The sequence below is a fragment of the Tiliqua scincoides genome, chromosome 3 (genome assembly GCF_035046505.1).
Source record: "Tiliqua scincoides isolate rTilSci1 chromosome 3, rTilSci1.hap2, whole genome shotgun sequence".
NCBI classification, from domain to species: domain Eukaryota; kingdom Metazoa; phylum Chordata; class Lepidosauria; order Squamata; family Scincidae; genus Tiliqua; species Tiliqua scincoides.
Genome location: NC_089823.1, coordinates 203,767,765 through 203,787,107, shown reverse-complemented (window position 1 = coordinate 203,787,107; position 19,343 = coordinate 203,767,765). Strand labels below are relative to the sequence as shown.

The following is a 19,343-nucleotide window of genomic DNA, read 5'->3' as shown; positions in this document are numbered from 1 at the left end:
TCTCAGGGCTGCATCGTGGTTGCACCGGTGCTGGAAATTTGGATAGGATTGGGCCTTCAGTTAATTAGTTTTTACATTTTCTCTTTCTATTAGTTTCCATGTAATCCAGGGAGTATAAGGGCTGTAGAGCAGTAGAGACAAATAGGTGGATGAGCACCCCCACCAACCTGCTGCTTGAGACAACCACTTTAGTAGGACTCATGGATGGGCCAAACCCTCAGTGAATATGTATGAATAATTTTAACTTGAACCAATTTGTGAAAGCCAGCCATGAAAGTTTCAACATGCATAGTAAAGCAAAAACTGTGTTCATTTTTCATCCACATACGCCTGTTTAAGATGATTTCTCAAATTAAGTGGAGTACTAACTTGAAACAAGATAGTATGCCCAGATGAGTGCTAATTTTAGTTCATTGGAAACAAAAGGAGAATCATATGATAGTATATGACATTGCACAATGCATTCCTTTGTTCAGTACTGGCTGCACTTAAAACCCATTTAAGGTTTTGAGGAAAATGCAATTTTCCAAATATGCAATGCATATTTGAGGAAAATGCAATTTGTACAGTCAGATTTATCTTTAATCCTGTAATGGGATGCTGCATGTGCTCACATGGAGAAATAACTTAATTATCATAATATCTAACATAACCTCTAAATATGATTGAATACATTGGTTAGAGGGGACCTGAGGTGAATAGTTACTAGAAGTCTTTTAGGTTCCTCCTAGAGCAGAGACTACACATAATATACAGACAGATTTATGGGTGCAGTATGTACTGTACATATGTTTGCTATGCAAATAACAAAGCTCCAACTATTTTCTTTAAAAAAAGTTAAAGTCCTGAAAAGCATTGTTGGAAAGCAACAAATGTGATGGGAGAGGTTCTTAACCATTTTCCTGCTTAAAATCTCCGCCTCCCCAAAACTCTTTTTCCCACCACTGAACACTTGCCAATGAGTTCCAAACAAAGGCTCATTAGAGCCCCTGATCTATTGTTCTATTATTACAAATATTTAATATTTACTGCAGACACTCGCCCATAAGTTGACCCCACAGATAAGTCGAGGGCAAGTTTTGAGCCAACAATCATGGAATTTTCTATGACCCTCGGATAAGTCGGGGGTTAAACTTAGGGGGGGGTCTGACTATAGTTTTGTCTGATTTTACCCGAGGCCAGATCCTGAAAAATAACCTACCACTAATTGTTACCTAAGAACTGTAGTCTCTAATTTATTAAAAACACAGTAAAAGATCATAAGATACGTTTTTATTCTTTTTTTAAATTCTGGTCTTCACCACCTTTTTGTAAACACTATCAGAGTAAGTGCACTGTAAACAACATACCAGTGGTTCCCAACCTGGTATTCATGTATTCCCAGGGACACTCAACAGGGCCTTTAGGGGTACTTGAAAAAGAATGGAATAAAGGGGGGGGGAAGGCAGACTGTGCTCCAGAATGCATGGTCTGGAAGGGAGGTAGCTAGTTGGCTGTGAAAGCCCCACCAATAGCTAGTTTCAATCACCCAGAATTTCTCAGCACACTTCTGGTGCAAAACAGTGCAAAGGCAGAGTCTTCTGTTCTTCACACAGAAGAAAAGAGAAAATATGTGATGAATACATGAAGTCTGGGCTTTCATATGGAGGAAATGAGGGCTTGTCTTACTAATTACAAACATTGCTAATAGGAAGGGTACAATTTATGGAAATGGGCTGCCAAGGGATATGCCAGTGAAAAAGGTTGAACCATGAATCAAATCCACCTTTAAGGTGTCTGGTGTATTAAGCCAGAAGCTCTATATACAGCATATAACACATAACTGGAAGTGTGCAATTCAATTCACAGCAGAGAGATGCAGCTGCATATATTTGCAGCCCTTTTTACTCAGAAGTAGACCCACTGCTTTCCATTTGTGTTATTCTGAAGTAATGGTGCACTGAATTGTAGCCTGGGAAGGAGGGTCCCATCCTGGTGTTTTAAAACACAGACCTGTTTTGCAAGCATTTGCCAAGCAGAACCAGAACCAGGCTGCAGAAGAAGGAAGGAGATTAAAAGGTTAACTTTGGCTGGAATTTCCCAGTTGCCCTAGAAACAATCTCTGCCCTGCCTGCCTGGTGCCTGCCTGCCGCTTTGTACCCCCTGATAAAATTCTTCTCAGAGGCCCTGCCAGACAACACCTTAGGTACCACTGGTGGTACCCATATACTGCTCTACCGTAAAGGAACATGCAGGAAGTGGGCTTTACAGCAGAGATAGCATCATCATGCATTGCAAAGTAGCCTGGAGCAGGGCCAATGAAGTGGGGTAAAGTGAGTAATTTGTGCCTGGGCCCAGGGTCAAAAAGGGGGCCCTGGACTCAGAAGAGGCCCCAAAAATTTCTTGGGATCTTATTTTCCTATCTCACTGGACTCACTTGCTGCGTGGGATGCCAGGTGCATAGCTGCTGCTGCTCTGAAAGCCATATATGTTGGGCCAAGGAATGCGTACATGACACTCCTTAACAGTGTCAAATCTGGGAGGAAACTGGCCTGCTATAGTAGCTCTTTAGTGTATAGATCCGCTTGCCCTGAAGGAGTGTATAGGAGTACAGAGACACAACTGTGAGACTATAGCTGCTGCAAAAGTATGTTTTGGTGCAAAGGAGATCATTTCCATTCTAGTGTGAGCCTAAATGCAATGATTTGCTACATTTAAAAGATTTTAGAGAGGCTTAGGAGTTTGGTCAGTTTTCTATATTACTGTATCTAGCTGCCAGCTGTATGGGCAGGTAGACATTTTGCCCCTCCCCAACCTTATTCTTCCCACCCTTGTCACCACCCTCCCCAGGCCTGTTTCATCCCCTCCCTCTTTGGGATGGGGCCCAAAAGAAACTTTGTAACCCCTACTAAAATACCTTTTGGAGGCCCTGACCTGGAGAGAAGTTTCTTACTATGCTTGAATGCTCTGTGCTTGTGATCCCCAATATTTTTCCAATGTATATGACCGTGTTTCAAGACCTCATATTTTCTACTCGGCTGTTCTTCTTTGTTTGTAACTGTGAAACATTCTCTAATAAAAAGTTAATTTGATCTTTGTAATCTCTATAGCACACTTTTTTTTGTGCCCTCCCCAAAGAGTATTCTGTGTCAAGAAAAAAATGGGCACAAAAGAGGGCATCTTGTGGGTTCTCTCTCCAGCCCCCAGAACATAGCCTGGATTCCAGAGCTGCGATTAGTTCCTTGCACAGTAGGTGGCGGTCGGTGCAGCTACTCGCGCTCTGCTACTACGACATTAAGCGTAGTAGAAAGGAAGTAACTCACCATCATCGTCCCTTTTCCCCTCCCTTTTCCCCTCCCCCGCCTGTCTCCCGTCTGCTGGGGACGAGAATGAGAGAGAATGAGCCAGAGCGATACCCTGGTGCATCTGTTTGCTGGAGGGTAGGTGCAAAAGAGAGATCAGGGTGGACCCCTCGGGTGGGTGCTTTGGGAACGTGTGAGTGGGAGAACCTGCGACTGGAATGCGGGGTGAGGGGGGGGAAGAGAAGGGTCAATCAGCTTGCTTCTCACTGGGCCTGCCAGGGGTTGGAGTTGGGTGGTGGAGACAGAATGAACCTGCCTTGCAGCCCAAGCCTAGGCAGGGCTACTCAGTAGTAAGTGTGCACAGGATTGTAGCCTCAGTTGCACTGCAACTGTTGCAAGGGGCTTCCGGGCGAGCCATCCAAGGCGACATTCTCAAGCAACCCTCCCTTCCTCTTCTGGGATTTGCTGCAAGCGATCGTGGAAATGGCTGGCTGCTGTGCCTGGGTGGGGTGGTGCCTGGTAGGAAGAAGGGAAGCTACAGCTCTGGGCATGCTTCCTTGGGAAGGAGGCCCATTTAAACTCGTAGGGCTGACTTCATAGTAGACACAGGAGACCTTGTCTTGGAAGAAGAGGCTGTCAAACGAGGCGATCGTGGATTAGTTTCCACTTATTGCATGTTAATTATCTCCTCCAGTGCAGAGAGTAAGTGGGGTTTTTTCCACACCCTCAGTGCATGTTGTGTGGGGCAGTGGTAATAATTCTAATGTTAATAATATGAGTATGCAATGAAGGGGAGACACACACTTATGTATTTGATTTTGTGTGACCCAGGGTATAGCCCTACCCACACTTTCCTGGGAGTAAGCCCCATTGATTTATGGAACTTATGAGTAGACATGCATAGGATTGAGTTTCCAGATTATTAGAAAACATTGAGTACTTAGGAGGACACTGGCAATAGGCTTAAAGGCAGAAGTTTGCAACAGCTATTCAGGTAGGGTGACCAGATACAAAGGAGGGACAGAGTGCCTCTACCTTTAACCAGTGTATAGGAGAGGGAATTTGGGCAGGTGCAGCTTTTTCAACCCTTCCATGTTGAGCTGCACCTGCCCAAATCCCCTCTTCTATACAATGGTAAAAGGTATAAGCACTCTGTCCCCCCAAGGGTGACCAGATGTCATAACCGCCAAAAGAAAAGGCACCCCAAAACGTGGGACATCCAAGAAATACTCGTATGTAGGACATGACAAAATAAAAGCTAAAAACACTTGTATATTGATTTCATGTGGTTAATTTAAACACTATTATTACTTATTAACTTTAAAACTATATCACATGTAATTTTTTTAATTACAAGAAGGCTATGCACTGCCTGCAGGAACCTGCTCACAGGGAAAAGGAGGACATTTAAGTTCTTTTCCAGGAAATGAGGCTAAAAAAGTGGACATGTCCTGAAAAAAAAGGATGTCTGGTCACCCTGATCCCCCCTTGTATCTAGTAACCCTAGTTCAGGGAAGAACTGCATTTATGACTGTCACTTTTTACAATGAGGGAGGATGTGCACCATGGGCAGTGAAATGTAATTCAGAGAGCTTTTCAAAAAATCAAGACGGATCTAAATCCAAGGATCCTAAGGATTCCAAGCTCTAAGGATCTTGTTGTTTTTAAAAGGCTGCATAAAAACTGGAGTACAAGTGAGCCAGCAGTCAATATTTTTGAATATAGCACATGCTTGCTTGAACAGGAAGGATCATGGTACTACATAAGAACATATGTTATATTCTTATGTCTACTCAGAAGTAAGCCCCATTACAGTCAATGGGGCTTACTCCCAGGAAAGTGTGGATGGGTCTGCAGCCTTAGAGTACAATCTTATGCCTGTCTACTCAGAAGTAAGTCCCAATATAGTCAATAGAGCTTACTCCCAGGAAAGTGTGGATAGAACACACTTAGAGCACAATCGTAGGCATGTCTACTCAGAAGTAAGTCCTGTTTAATCAATGGGCTTACTCCCAGGGAAGTGTGGATAGGCTCTCTCCTTGGGAGAGAGCCCCTTTGCATGCAGGGGGGGAGATTCCTTCCAAGGATTCGGTGCGGTGCGTGCAGGGAAGCAGAGAAATGGACTCCAGGGCAGGACTTGGTTATCTGCAGGATTAAGGAGTTTATCTCTCTCCACCTTTGGCTCCTGCCAGTGGGGATTGACCCCCCCCCACATATATATATCATTTGCAACTCTGTGCACACATAAACTGTGCACACCTGCAACCTGGCTGTGCAGTCCTGATCCGCAGGCAAAGGGCAAAGAAAGTTTCCTCGTTAAAGATTGATCAACAGCATTCATTCAGCAGAACAGCATTTCTTTGAGCAGAAAGCCTGAGGGAGTCATGCCTTCCTGCCTCCCTTGCACAGCTGTCCATTGAAAACCTAAAATGTGCACCCATTTTATGCACACTTAAAATGTGCACCACATTTGAAAACCTAAAATGTGTCATTCTGAAAATGTACACCCAGAGGAAAATGCTCTAACTCAGTGGTCTTCAACCTTTGTTGTGCCCAGATCCAAATATATAAAGTATGAGACTGGGGATCCCACTGTGGATTCTGCCCCTCTCCCAGGACCTTATCCCCCACCACACCCCAATTGCACCACACTCCCTGCCCCCCACAGTGCCCTCCCAACACTGTTCACTAGGTCTGTTCTGGACCTAGGGCCAATCAATTTCACTAAGTAATCTCAGATTCTTGTGTTATGAGGAAGAAACATGTTTTATGTGCTCACGAATGCCAGTTAGGGATTTGTACTCCTCTCATGCCCCCTACCCTCATCTCATGCCCCCCCACTTTTGCTGTCTTTTTCATCAAGTTATCCAATTCCTTCAACATTTTGGTTGAGCTTTTCTGCAACTTCTTCCTGTTCTGTCAAAAGGGACTTCCTACTACTTTACATATGCATCTTGGATAGCAAGTCATGTTACCTAGGAAAAGGCAGTATGTCAAACTGTAAATAAATACCCCCCTCCCCTTCTTCCATTATGGAAATCAAGGCAAGGGTGCATAGGGTTGGCAGGTGATTTCTCATTCAGCCTAGGCCTGCTTACCTTCATTTGGACAGCACAAATCCAACATACTACTATATGGGTCACAGATGTGCTGTCACTGTCATCTAGTACCATGATCCTTCCTGTCCAAGCAAGCATGTGCTGTATTGGCAACCTTCAGTCTCGAAAGACTATGGTATCGCGCTCTGAAAGGTGGTTCTGGCACAGCGTCTAGTGTGGCTGAAAAGGCCAATCCGGGAGTGACAATCCCTTCCACACCGGGAGCAAGTGCAGTCTGTCCCTGGTCTGTCTCCCTGGCTATGGGCCTTCCTTCTTTGCCTCTTAGCCTCAGACTGTTGGCCAAGTGTCTCTTCAAACTGGGAAAGGCCATGCTGCACAGCCTGCCTCCAAGCGGGCCGCTCAGAGGCCAGGGTTTCCCACTTGTTGAGGTCCATCCCTAAGGCCTTCAGATCCCTCTTGCAGATGTCCTTGTATCGCAGCTGTGGTCTACCTGTAGGGCGCTTTCCTTGCACGAGTTCGCTATATTCAAAAATATTGACTGCTGGCTCACTTGTACTCCAGTTTTTATGCAGCCTTTTAAAAACAACAAGATCCTTAGAGCTTGGAATCCTTAGGATCCTTGGATTTAGATCCGTCTTGATTTTTTGAAAAGCTCTCTGAATTACATGCCTGGGCTTGGCCTCTCAACCTCCCCCGTTCCCCACCCTCTCCAGAGCGTCTTTTTGCTTTGTAAGATCCCAATCCTAGAGTCTACTCAGAAGTAAGTCCCGTTCTAGTCAATGGGGCTTACTCCCAGGAAAGTGCGGATAGGGTTGCAGCCTCTGGACTCGGCTCCACACTGCCGTACTCTTCCCCCAGCCTACTCGGAAGTAAGTCCCGTGACAGTCAAGGGGGCTTACTCCCAGGAAGGTGTGGCTAGGCTTGCTGGCCTCAAGGCGCGGGACACGTGAGCCGCATCTCTCTGCCCGTCTCCCACTGATGCGCTGGATCCGCCTGCTGCGGGCGATCATGTGCAGGGAGCCTGATAAGCCTGGGCGAGCCACGTCACGTCCCCTGCAGAGCCAATGGCAGCCTCTGTTTATATTGGGCCTCGTTGCGTCTGCGGGAGGAGTGGGAAGGGGGTGGCTGTCGAGGCCGGGCGCTCCTGCAGCTGAGCAAGGAGGGGAGTTCTGGTGCATCAGCTGCTGCTCGAGCCCTCTGCTTCCTCGTCTCACAGAGCACCACCACCACCAGGGCGGGTGCCTCGAGCAGCGGTCTGATGGCAGCCCAGGGGTGATCTCTGCCCAGCAAAGCGAGGACTGATCCAGGGAGGTGGTGGGGAGGGCCCTCACCGCCTCCCCTTCCCCGCTTGTGTGGGAGGACAAGAATGAGAGAGGATGAACCGCAAGGACACCTGTGTGCACCTCTTTGCTGGAGGGTAGGTAGAAACCTTGGCTCTCTTTCCCCTTCACAAGCACACTCTCTCCCTTTCCCTGCCTCTTTCCCTGCCTTCACTTACACAAGTGTGGTGGATCAGGTGGGGAGCGCATGATGGTGGGAGACACAAGAGAGGGTGAACCACAAGCACACTTGTGTGCACCTCTGCTGGAGGGAGGGCAGGTAGAAACCTTGGCATGCTCTCTCTCCCCCTTTCCCCTTCACAGGTACATCCTCTCTCTTCCCCTGCCTTCATTTGCACAAGTGTGGTATATCACGTGGGAAGCAGATGCTTGTGGGAGACATGAGAGGGTGAACCACAAGCACACCTGTGTGCCCCTCTTTGTTGGAGAGTGGGTAGAAACCTGGGCGCTCTCTCTCCCCCCACCCTCTTTCCCCTTCACAGATGCATCCTCTCCCTTTCTCTGCCTTCATTTACACAAGTGTGGTGTATCATGTGGGAAGGGAATGATGGTGGGAGACACAAGAGAGGGTGAACCAGAAGCATACCTGTGTGACCCTCTTTGCTGAAGGGCAGGTAGAAACCTTAGCGCTCTCCCCCCCCCTTTCCCCTTCACAGACACATCCTCTCTCATTCCCTGCCTTGATTTACACAAGTGTGGTATTATCATGTGGGAAGCAGGTCACTGTGGGAGACCTGAGAGAGGGTGAACCACAAGCATACCTGTGTGCACCTCTTTGCTGGAGAGTAGAGAGATGGGCGCTCTCTCTCTTCCTCTCACAAATACACTCTGTCCCTTTCCCCCACCTTCCTTTACACAAGCGTGGTATGTCATGTGGGAAGCAGATGATTGTGGGAGACATGCGAGAGGGTGAACCACAAGCACACCTGTATGCACCTCTTTGCTGGAGGGTAGGTAGAAGCTTTGGCTCTCTTCCCCTTCCCCTCTTTCCCCTTCACAAATATATCTTCTCCCTTTCCTTGTGTCCATTTACACAAGCACAGTATATCATGTGGGAAGCAGCGGATAAGTGTGGGTGACACCTGTGTTACTGATATAAGAGTACGCTTGCGGAGAAGAATTCAGAATGAGGCAGATAGGCCTGTGTTGATAGCCCAGTATCAGAAGAGAGGATACTTGTTGTAGTAGTTTTTTTGGTGTGTAGATTAGACTGTAAACATTATGATCATGTGTCTGCTTTAACAGTGATGCTTAAGTAGCTAAGCATCCCTAATATATAACCAATAGTTTCAGTATAAACTGCAGTACTTATTTGGGGGGGGGGGGCTGTATAGCATGTTCCATCTTTGTTTCTCTAGAACAGTGTTCTTCAACCTCTGGGTCGGGACCCCAATGCTCAGGTCTCAGTTGTGGTTGCGGCAACTAACAGGAATGAAATGGGTTGAAGACCATTGGACTAGAACACCACCAGGTAATGGGAGAGGCATCTAGTGTACCATTTCAGGTACCAGGAGATTGTGGTCTCCGTCCTGCTCAGGTTCTTAGCAGTTGTTCTAAAATAGTTTTACTAGTTCCAGGCTTCCTGGTAACTTTTTTGTGCAGTCTAACAAGAATATTTGGTTACAGTTAACAGTGCAGAGGGTGTAACAGAAGCAGGCAGTGGGCAGGGATGGGGACAGGGAGTGAGCAAATGGGGTCCTGTGAGCGGGGCCAGGATGATGGTGGGGTCCCTAGTTTCATTATTTTTTGATTTATTGGAGTCATGGCACTTAAAAGTTTGAAGACCCCTGCTCTAGGATATAAAGTGGTAGTTAGGAATGCTTTGACAGTTATGACTTGTATTTCAACTGATTGTGAACTGGACTAAGTGGCACCCTTTGAAGCAATATCTTCTATTTAGCAGTGGGAGAGAGAAACTGCCCTGATCATCCCAGCAGAGCATCTTTCCACTGGTGGTTTGCTGGTGTGTGTTTTCTTTTTTTTAACTAGTGATGCCTCTTGGGACAAGGGACCATTTTTTTAAAATTTTATGTGCTGAATAGCTGGTTTGGTTTGAAAAATTGTATATAAACATTCTTATTAATAACCTCATGTTGAGAAACAAACAAAATGTTGCTTCTGGAAGAGACCAAAAGATCAAGTGCACATGGCCCACCCCATACTTCCCTGACAGTTAAGTTGTCCATCAAGGCATGATGTGCTGCAGTACAAGTTATAAATGGGTCATGGGTTTGAGGGCTTTAAGCAACAATATATGTGTGCATATGTCAAACGCATGTTTTCATTTGAGGCAACTTTATTAGGACCAGGCTGTACATATATAATTTTGGCATTGCTTGTCAAATAATGACTTTGTTCTTATTGTGAGCCCCTGAACAATAAAATTATAGTCCTTAAGTCATGTTCAAGGTAGTTGTTTCAACAGGTTTAAGTAATGTTATAGGCAGAGAAAGCATTTGGAGCACACTAATGAAACAAGATTCTTTGGATTTCAAAGGAAAAGGAGTAAATTTGATGTGTACTTTATGTGGGTGGAGGGGTTATCTGCCTGGGACCGATGGACTTGAGCTACTGGAATAGAGCTTGTGTTGGGACGTAAGGCTGAGCCAAGTGGTTGAGTTCTTGGGGAGCATCTGTGAGTAGCAAGAGGGTTGTCTTCATTCTCGAACAATAACCCTGGCCTTTCTCTAATAAGAAAAAAAATTACCTAAGTGTGGAATTCTGGAACTTAAATTTTGTTTTTAAGTAGTTTTCTTTTTGGTTACAGAGGGACACCAAATGGCCCCTGGAATGCATTGGTACCTTCTAATTTACAAATAAACTCTCGCATCACAAAAGAATGGGTCCAAATGTTCATGTTGCCTTGGTTTAACCTCTTCTCATATTTTAATGCTTTTTCAACCTGCTCCTACTTTAGGTGCACGTTATTATCACCATATCTTACAGTTTATTGTCTTCCAAATCCACACATATGGCTTGCCCAAATCCTTTCTGAACACATCTCCTTCCACTTCTGCACGGTCAGTGTGTTTTCTATCTATTTATGGTGCATTAGGAGGGCTAGGTTTCTCAGCCTGTCTCCCGCACACAAATAACACATGCATCAGTTTCTCTGTGCCTCTGGCCTTAGGGTGGACTTTATTTTGTGGATAAAAAACCACTTTCGTGTATCAAGGGCTCATTGGAAGTGCAGGCACATGACTTGGCTCTGAAGCTAGTAATTTTCCTCTCAGTTTTGGGAAGTAGCCTGGGCGAGGGTTTTTGTTGTCGGTTTCAAGGTCCCGTGAAGTTGGTCAAAGTTCGTTTTCTGTAGAAGGTACTTTGGAGACCTTGTGTTTCTTACTTGTCAAATAGGTTTGTCCCTAAACCTGGGTCAAGCAACACTGGAAACTATATTTGTAATCACAGACAGAGCAGGGTGAAAGTAACTCAGGTTCATCAGTCCAAACTATTTTTGTTACTCAACAGCTAAGGAATGTCATTTGGCTTTCTTTCTCTAGCTGCATGCTTCTCTGATTTCATTTTGACTACAGAATATAGAAACACAACAATATTTCACTAGTGCTGCACTGGCGCCTTCATGCTGACACAGTACGCTTGTCAGTGGTGCTTTTGTGTGGGCAGATAATACTGGGCCCTCAAGAATATGACCTATGTACATTTCAACTTGCATACAAACTACTGGAAACCTAACTTGTAGGGGACTTGCAGTAGTCTGCTGCCCAAGGCTGCAAACGACTGGGGTTGAGTGTAAACCTTCCTCCAAAACAACTCTAGTACCCTGCGTGGTTTAACTACTCTTAGCAACACAGATACATGTGTTGTGAAGCCAGGCAGCTGAGTATAGGACACAACTGTCAAGAGTAAGTGCTGTCCCACATATGTGTCAAGAGTCCTGAAGGCTTGCCCTCTTCTTCTTTATCAGTGGAAATCTGCAACAACAAAACAGAATATTAAACTCAAAATGTCAGTGCTAAGGCAGCTGAAAAACATGATGATTCCAACCATGAAGCTGCTGTTGACCAGTTTGTGTGACATAATCTGTTTTTTATATTATTATTATTATTATTATTAACAGTTTTTATGTACTGCATTTCAACAAAAAGTTCACAAAGCGGTTTACAGAGAAAAATCAAATAACTAATGGCTCACTGTCCCAATAGGGCTCACAATCTAAAAAAGTATTGTGCAAATGACCATACTGTTGAGCAATTACTGTGGTGCTATAGTTTTGTTTAATGCACAGGGTACTGTTTTCTCTTCCAAACTTTTTGACAGCATTTCCTTGGCTTTCTAAAACATCCAATTCTGTTGAAAACACGAAGTAGCAACAACATGTTGAGAACATGAGCTACTGTTTCTCTAAGACCTGATGTCACATTGCAGTGCACACTGTGATTACCTTAAGTGGTACAATGCAACTCCTGTTCATGTATGATGTCAAGGAGCGGCTCTTCTCCAGTTCCTTCTGAGACCAAAGAGTCAACCTTGGAGGGTTTCTGAAAATTAGACATGTAGTGTTGCTGTCTGTTAGTTTTGGCTCCGGTAATCTTAAGAATAATTGCTAACTTCTCAGAAAAGCCCAGTATGTCTGGGAATGGCATACCTATGTAAAACAGAAATAGTACATAAAACCTTCTGCATTTATTTGTTTGACTGACTGACTGACAGAACAAATGCACTTCTCCCCAATCCAGGTATCAGCACTTTTCAGTATCTGCTTTTTGCTAGTTGCTGTACAATTTTCTCCCTGCATCTTGTATCTAGGTTGCTTACTGCCATATAGGTTTTCAGAGAGATCAGATGTCGCTATGGCCACTGGCAATTTAAGAGGATTTGATAACATTCTCTGAGCTCTATCCTTGGCTGTTAGATTGAGGTCCCATAATGCACAATGGTTCTACCATTGGCATGTAATTTGTAGTCTTCAACTTTTTTGAACATGAACCTGTAGTAGTGGTAGTAGTAGTAGAAAATGGTGGTGGTGACACAAGTACATCAGTGGTGATGATTTCCGATCTTTAACAGCCATTAGAATCTTACGACTGCCTGACTTTAAAAAAAAAACCCCAAAAACTACAGTTGAACCTCAGTATCCGCAGGGATTCGGGTCTCAGAACCCTGCAGATGCCAAAAACAGATCATTAAATCGGCTATTTGGGCTAGCACCCAGGTCCAGGTTTTTGCAAAAAGTGGAAGTTGATTTCTAAGGTCTTCCAGGGGCCTTCTTAGTCCTGGTAAGGCCTCCTGGGCCACAGACTACCTCCTAGATGTGACCAGAGTTCTCCATTTGTGTCCTAGAGGTACAGGTCAGTTGTCCCGGTCGGGACTCAGTTGCTGAATCTGCGGTTATGGAGGACCATGTACTCACTGGTTGTGTTTTGTTCACTGGGTTTTTTGCCATCTTCTAGATACCCAGTAATCAACTGGTTGTCTTTTTTCCCCCTAATATTTATTATTGTTGCTTATTACGTAGCGTTCCACGCTTGCACAAGCTCACCTTCCCTCTTGTCCCCACAACAGTCCTGTGAGGGAGGTTGGGCTGAGAGAAAGTCACTGGCCCAAGGTCACCCAGTGGGCTTTGTGGGCTTAGGCTGAATCTGAACCCCAGTCTAAGCCCAGCATCTTTATGGGCAGTCTGAGGAAGTGGCCAACGTTCAAGAGTCCTTTCACTTGCACTTGGTTGCCTTTGTAGAGTCTCTGTGTTTTTAGCTTGCGACTTGGTGCTGTTGCTGTAATGAACTGGGTATCTTGATTTGAGTTAGAATCTTTCTTGGTGTATTGCTTTCTTATTTGGAGTGTTTGTGCATGCACATATAGCACTAGGCTAAACAGTCTGCTAAGGCAGCAAGACAAAGGAATGCGGATGTAGAGGACAGGGAAGCTAGCTTAAAGCAATTGATAGTTTTCTATACTTGTTGTCCGTTAGTGAATTGGATGTCTTAGATCTGAAACCATAAAACCATAGGCTATCTCAGTGCCCATCTGTAAAATGGGAGAAATAAGTACAATAGCTTGTTCTAAGCCAGTGGTCTTCAACCTTTTTTGTACCACAACCCCATTAAAATAATGAGACTGGGAACCCACCACTGATCTCACCTCCCTCGCATCTGTAACACCCTTGCCCAGGACTTCCGGGTAGGTTAGGGGCAATAAGAGGGCAAAGATGATTATGGGGCAGGCTTTGAAAGGTTGCAGTGACCTCTGAAAGAGGCTTAGTGACCCCATTGGGCTTCAGAACCCACAAGTTGAAGTACACTGTTAGAAGCTGCTTATAAGATGAATAAGAAAAAAGTTGCAAAGCACTCTGCAACAAGTGTTGTATAGAAGGGAAACAGAAAGGACTATAACTAGTGACTCTTATACATGCTTGTCCGTATTTTCACTTGCATCTTTAACTGCCATTCCTGGTCCCCAAACATTGTGGGGTTCTTTTTAGCGGCCTTGAATGTTCTATTAATAATTAGAACATACATTGCAGTTGCATGAATGGTGGTAAAAATTTTAGCTTTTTCAACTCCTTTATTTCACTTGTTTTTGTTTTTTTGTTTTATCAGATACAGCATGCCTTCATAAATTCACTTGTTCTGGTCACTGCACTAACTAGTTCAAATTCAATCAGTAATATCTTGTATTTTAAAAATTGCATTCATCTGCTGTGTGAGAAGAGGCAGCTATTTCTATAGCTTGCAAAATACTTCGTACTGCAAAAAAAGGAAAAAAGGCCCTCAATGCACGCGTAAGACATTTGTGAGGGGAGGTATATACTGAATGTTTCTTAGTAAACACTGAAATTACTAGTCTCCTCTTAGTGACATTCCAGATTCATGAAGATAAAGAAACGACTGTTCTTTTGCAGTATTTCTGGTAACTGGTTTGGTCAACAAGCAGAGCAGGAAAACAAAAATAATAATAAAAAAAGGTATCTTAAAAATAAAAGTTCCACATGTTCCATTAAAAGATGTTCTGGTCTCATTTTGTTCACCTGGCAGACTGACCAACTTTGTGTGAAAATAAATCTTGTTTTCTGTAAGAGCACTGTTGCTCCAAAGAAGGGCTTTTGGTTTTTGTGTGGAGGCATGGACTGGATTTTTTATTTCGGGATGTCTTACAGAATAAGTTTGAATAACCTTGGCGCCCAGTACCTGAAATTCAGATTGCATGCTGCATGGTTGGTAGGGCTGGTGCTATCATAAGGTCAACTAGGGCTCAGACCTCAAAGGGGTATAGTACTGATCTTTGGATTTTATACAGTTTCTTTAAAAACCTTGCAAAAAATGCAACTGACAATTCATATTTTTCTTTAATTCCAAGATAAATACCGCAACAGTGCTATGGAATATAATTATAAAATCTTATGAAAAAATTTTTTGGGGGTGTTCAGGTTCCCAAAAAAAGCCTGGCCCTGACGGTAGGGCTACATTGTACTAGGTGGTTGTAGTGCCTCACTTGATTGCAGCAGAATCACTAGAACAGATTCTAATGTGCTGGTCATCTCATGGGATTGTCACAGTTGGGAGATCATTTTTTAGGAAAGATGCCCTACGCCAAAGTCTCCCTGCGCATGGGAAAACCAACACTTAAGGAATTGCCTCTGACTTGTTGGTTTTCCACATGCAGGGAGACCTTGACCTGGATCTTAAAAAAAATAATAATAATAAAGCACTTTTGAGCATGGCCATGGATATTTGAGTACTCTTCAACAGATTAGGGTGTGGATAGAATGGAGAACCTTTCCGATGCTGCTCCAGTTTCTGGTCTGGAGTTAAAGTTCCAGATGTGGTTTATATTTGGAGTCCTGCAACACAGTGCCTGTACCTTCAGCAACCTGGAAACACCACTGCCATTCCTATAGTTGTCAGCCTTCTCTGTTCAAAAAGCCCTTTCTCCAAAGTTCCCTATCATGAAAATTCTCATGTGTCGTCCTAGTTCTCTGGCCATTGGAACAGTGTGATGTAGGCCCCATGCTGTCTGTCTTTAGAGATGAGCTTTATTCCCTTGTTAGTGTTAATGTATACTGGCTGCTGGTTGTCTACCGAGTTTGCCAGGATCCCATCTTCTGGAATGATTAGGGGATCAGGTGGATGTGGGTGAATAGTCGTGATGGGATCTCCATTATATACAACTGTACATCTAGTTACAAAGCTCTTTTGTCAGTGTAACTTTGTGCCACCAGGGTAGATGAGACCTAACCCTGGAGAAAGTAGGGTGTCACTAAGGGTGACCATCTACTGCTTCATTTTTGCCATGCTCTTTCTAGCAATTTGTTTTCCTTATTTTGTCTTAGGTACAACAGTACTTGTGGTGATTTAAAGCTTGCACAGTGTAATTTTAGTACACTGCCACAACTTGAAATTATGCCAATCAATTCAACAACCTTTATTGGCATGGAGTAAAAAGTACTGGAAAAAAACAACACATACATAATACATATACAGTCACAAGTACAAAACCACAAATAAAAGTACACAGAAACAAAACCACGAGGAAATTGCTCACCCAAATACACCAGTTAGGGCTGCCTTGAAATTATGCCAATGTACAGGATTTAGTTTAAATCCTTACCTGTCCAATGAGCTTACTTTAGCAATAGGATTCCATGGTGAATATTATAGACCTAGTAATTTTTAAGTGAATATAATTATACTCCTCAAGCTACAGAAATTGGAAATGCATGCTGAAAAGTTATTCATTTATATTTAAACACTTGGAAGTTCTCATGATGCTAATTTTGGTTTGTTGGAAAGATTGGCGTGATCCAAGGACTGGTAAAGGGATAATTCTAGGTCAGTGATGTTAGAAATGATCCAGATAAAATCGGATTATTGTCTTCATGCCCAGTTAACTTTGCTTGGCTGTTTTGCAAATCAAAATTATGGCGAAAAAACCCAGATTGGTCTAGACTGCTGCGTACACAACATCTTTAAATGTAGAAATTCATTCTTCTTGGTTTCAGTAGGAGATATGTGCCCTTCAAATGGGAATATAAAAGCAAAGAAAGTTTAGCTGACTTTCTTTGTGGTTGACATTCTAATGGACTGTGCTTCAGAACTGAAGGCCTCAAAGTTCATTCAAACTTTTGGAATAATATTCCTTTTAAAAAGAATAATAGAAGTGGATTTTGTTTTGTAGTGCAGTATTTGAATAATTCTACCATATCTCATAGTTGTTTTTTTTTAACTTATTTTCTTGGGAGCTTCCACATGAGAGTGAATTGCATTTGAACATATGTTGTATTAAAAGCAATGTATTTACTTGTTTTACCTTGTCCAAGAAATTAAAAATGTATATTACTGTTGAATGCTGAAGAGAAATATGCTATCTGTTGTCAGTGGACAACATTTTAAGTTTTCACTGCATCTCAAAATCTCTATGGTTCATAATTGGATAGGATGAGTTAAGTAAAATATCTATCCATGCTATTTTTTGAACATTGGAAAAAGGTAAAGGTCTGTTAATGTAGCTAATGGAAGATTGGAACAGCATAATGAACTTCCACTTGAATTGGATCTGACAGTAAATATTAGAAGTCGTCTTAGCTATTTAGTCATGTTTAGAAGAATTACTTAATAAAGGCAAAAAATTAAGCAAGAGTTTACAAGAGATGTTCTCAGCAGATGATCTGGCTGCAGTCCTTAGACCAATATTTCTCAGAATGTGCTCCTGAGAGCTCTGGAGTTCCTTGGGACTATTGTTAAGAGTAGAAAGGGCTCCAAAGACCAAAAAGTTTGAGGACTGCTGCTCTAGACATTTATGTCCAGTAACAGTGTAAAAATCCCTAATATCAACCTTGTAATTTAGCTGAGCGACTTCATAAAGCCTGGAATTATCTAGCTTAAATTACTGAATGTGCAGTTCACTATCTGCCTGTAGCCCCATATGTTATGCTAGACCTCTATTCTTTATTGTCGGTTTTGCTATCCTTTATAACCCTGGAAAGAACTAATTGGGGTTCTGGAATTGATCTGCACTAGAAGAAAAATGTAGGTACTAGAAACTTGCCTAGCTGTGTGGCATTGTCTTCTGCTGTAACTTTCATGGCTTGCTGAATACAGATTCTTCTAATTTTTTGATGTCTTTTTTTTTTCCTTCTCTGCAGGTGTGGGGGCACTGTGGGTGCAATTCTAACATGTCCACTAGAAGTTGTGAAAACACGACTGCAGTCTTCCTCTGTTACGCTCTACATCTCTGAAGTTCATTTGAATACTGTGAATGGTGCCAGTGTTAATCGAATAGCTAGAGTTTCCCCAGGGCCTCTCCACTGTTTAAAGTGAGTACTTATTCTACCTCTCCTCTATGCACTTAGTTCTCTCTGATATGTACTCCTTTGCCAGGTGGAGACTCTTTGCCCTGTATAGTAGCAGATTTTAAAATTTGCATCTGTACGGGACATTGGAGCAAATCATGCTTGAGATTCATTCTTATTCCTGAAATGAATATATTATCTTGAAGTGAAACATTGAGCAAGATTTTGGCATTACTATTGAGTATTAATTGCCCTGTAGTGAACTAGGTATTGAGTATGCAGAATCTCCAATAAATTACTTCTATTCTTATCTGTATGATTTCTTCAAGTCAGACATTACTGTGCTTAAGCTAAAGGTGTTGGGGAAAAAAGCTCGAGGCCATTCTTCATGCTCATCATCTGTGGCCTAAGACAAGTGGCTGCCCCAGACAGCAAGCATGCTGTCATTCATCTTGATTGCTCCTAGTGTATACAAAAACAAGACCCCGATTACTGTACTGTGGACAAACAGAGCCTTACTTTCCCCATTTCATCTTGCACTGCTGTCCAAATCTTAGAGATGATTTATGTACTGGATAGCCTGACCTCTGTAATTGGTGGGGTTTGTTGCCAGTTCCCTTTGATCAATGAATGCCTTCTTTCCTAAAGGTTGCTGTTATTCTCTTTTGCTAGAATTAAATATTTGTTCTTTGTCCCTAAGCCAGATTTGTTTGTCTTCTAGCTCTAACAATAACTGGGGAGTGGGCAGATCAGGCCTGGGAGGGTACAGTTTCAGTGGTGCCAGCGAAACCAAATCCTTACTCCCTTCCCTGGCCTGGTCGGTCTTCACAGATCAACTTGAACTTGCATCAGCTATCAAGGGTATCCCTAACCTCTGGAGGCTGAAACAGCCCACAAGATGCAGCGAAGGCAACTTTAACACCTCTGCATTTCCATGTGGGGTGTTTAACTACATATTTGACTGTTTGTCTGGTCCCCTTCTAAAGCTTCCAAACCTAGTGGCTATATCCATATTCTGTCTTCTGTGCGAAGGACTGGCAATATACATACATAAGACCTTTATTGGCATAGATAAAGGAAATACAGAACAACAAACATCCTGAACACGCACACACAAACACTAAAATAAAACAATCATAATCATCCAATACCCCCTCCCCCCATTCACCATAATATAGCAGAAGACCCAGAATTCCGTCCTGCCAATATTCCAGAAACAAAGTTGGCAACCTTGTCAAGAGAGTCAGTTTCCTCTGTAGAAAGAAGGGTTTGTAATTTAAATGAATCCTCCCAACCCTGCATTTTGTTCAGCAGTGGAGCCAGATAGTTCTTAGGAAGGGTGTCATGCAGTGGGCAATAAAAAAAAATATGATGTAATGTCTCCACACAGTTCCTGTCACAGGTACATCTTCTTTCT

General features: G+C 43.3%; 1 protein-coding gene across 2 annotated transcripts in view; it reads left to right on the top strand.

The window, feature by feature from the left end:
* Positions 1–3,326: 3,326 nt before the first annotated feature.
* SLC25A36 (solute carrier family 25 member 36) overlaps positions 3,327–19,343 on the top strand; it is a 40,273-nt gene continuing 24,256 nt past the window's right edge. Inside the window, exons 1-2 of one of the 2 annotated variants that reach the window (XM_066620541.1) lie at positions 3,327–3,419; positions 17,780–17,950. In XM_066620541.1, coding sequence (XP_066476638.1) covers positions 3,379–3,419; positions 17,780–17,950 — 212 coding nt within the window. In that variant the 5' untranslated portion in view covers positions 3,327–3,378. Of the gene's footprint in view, positions 3,420–7,531; positions 7,758–17,779; positions 17,951–19,343 lie in introns of those variants that run through there. The other variant, XM_066620542.1, reaches the window with a different exon arrangement.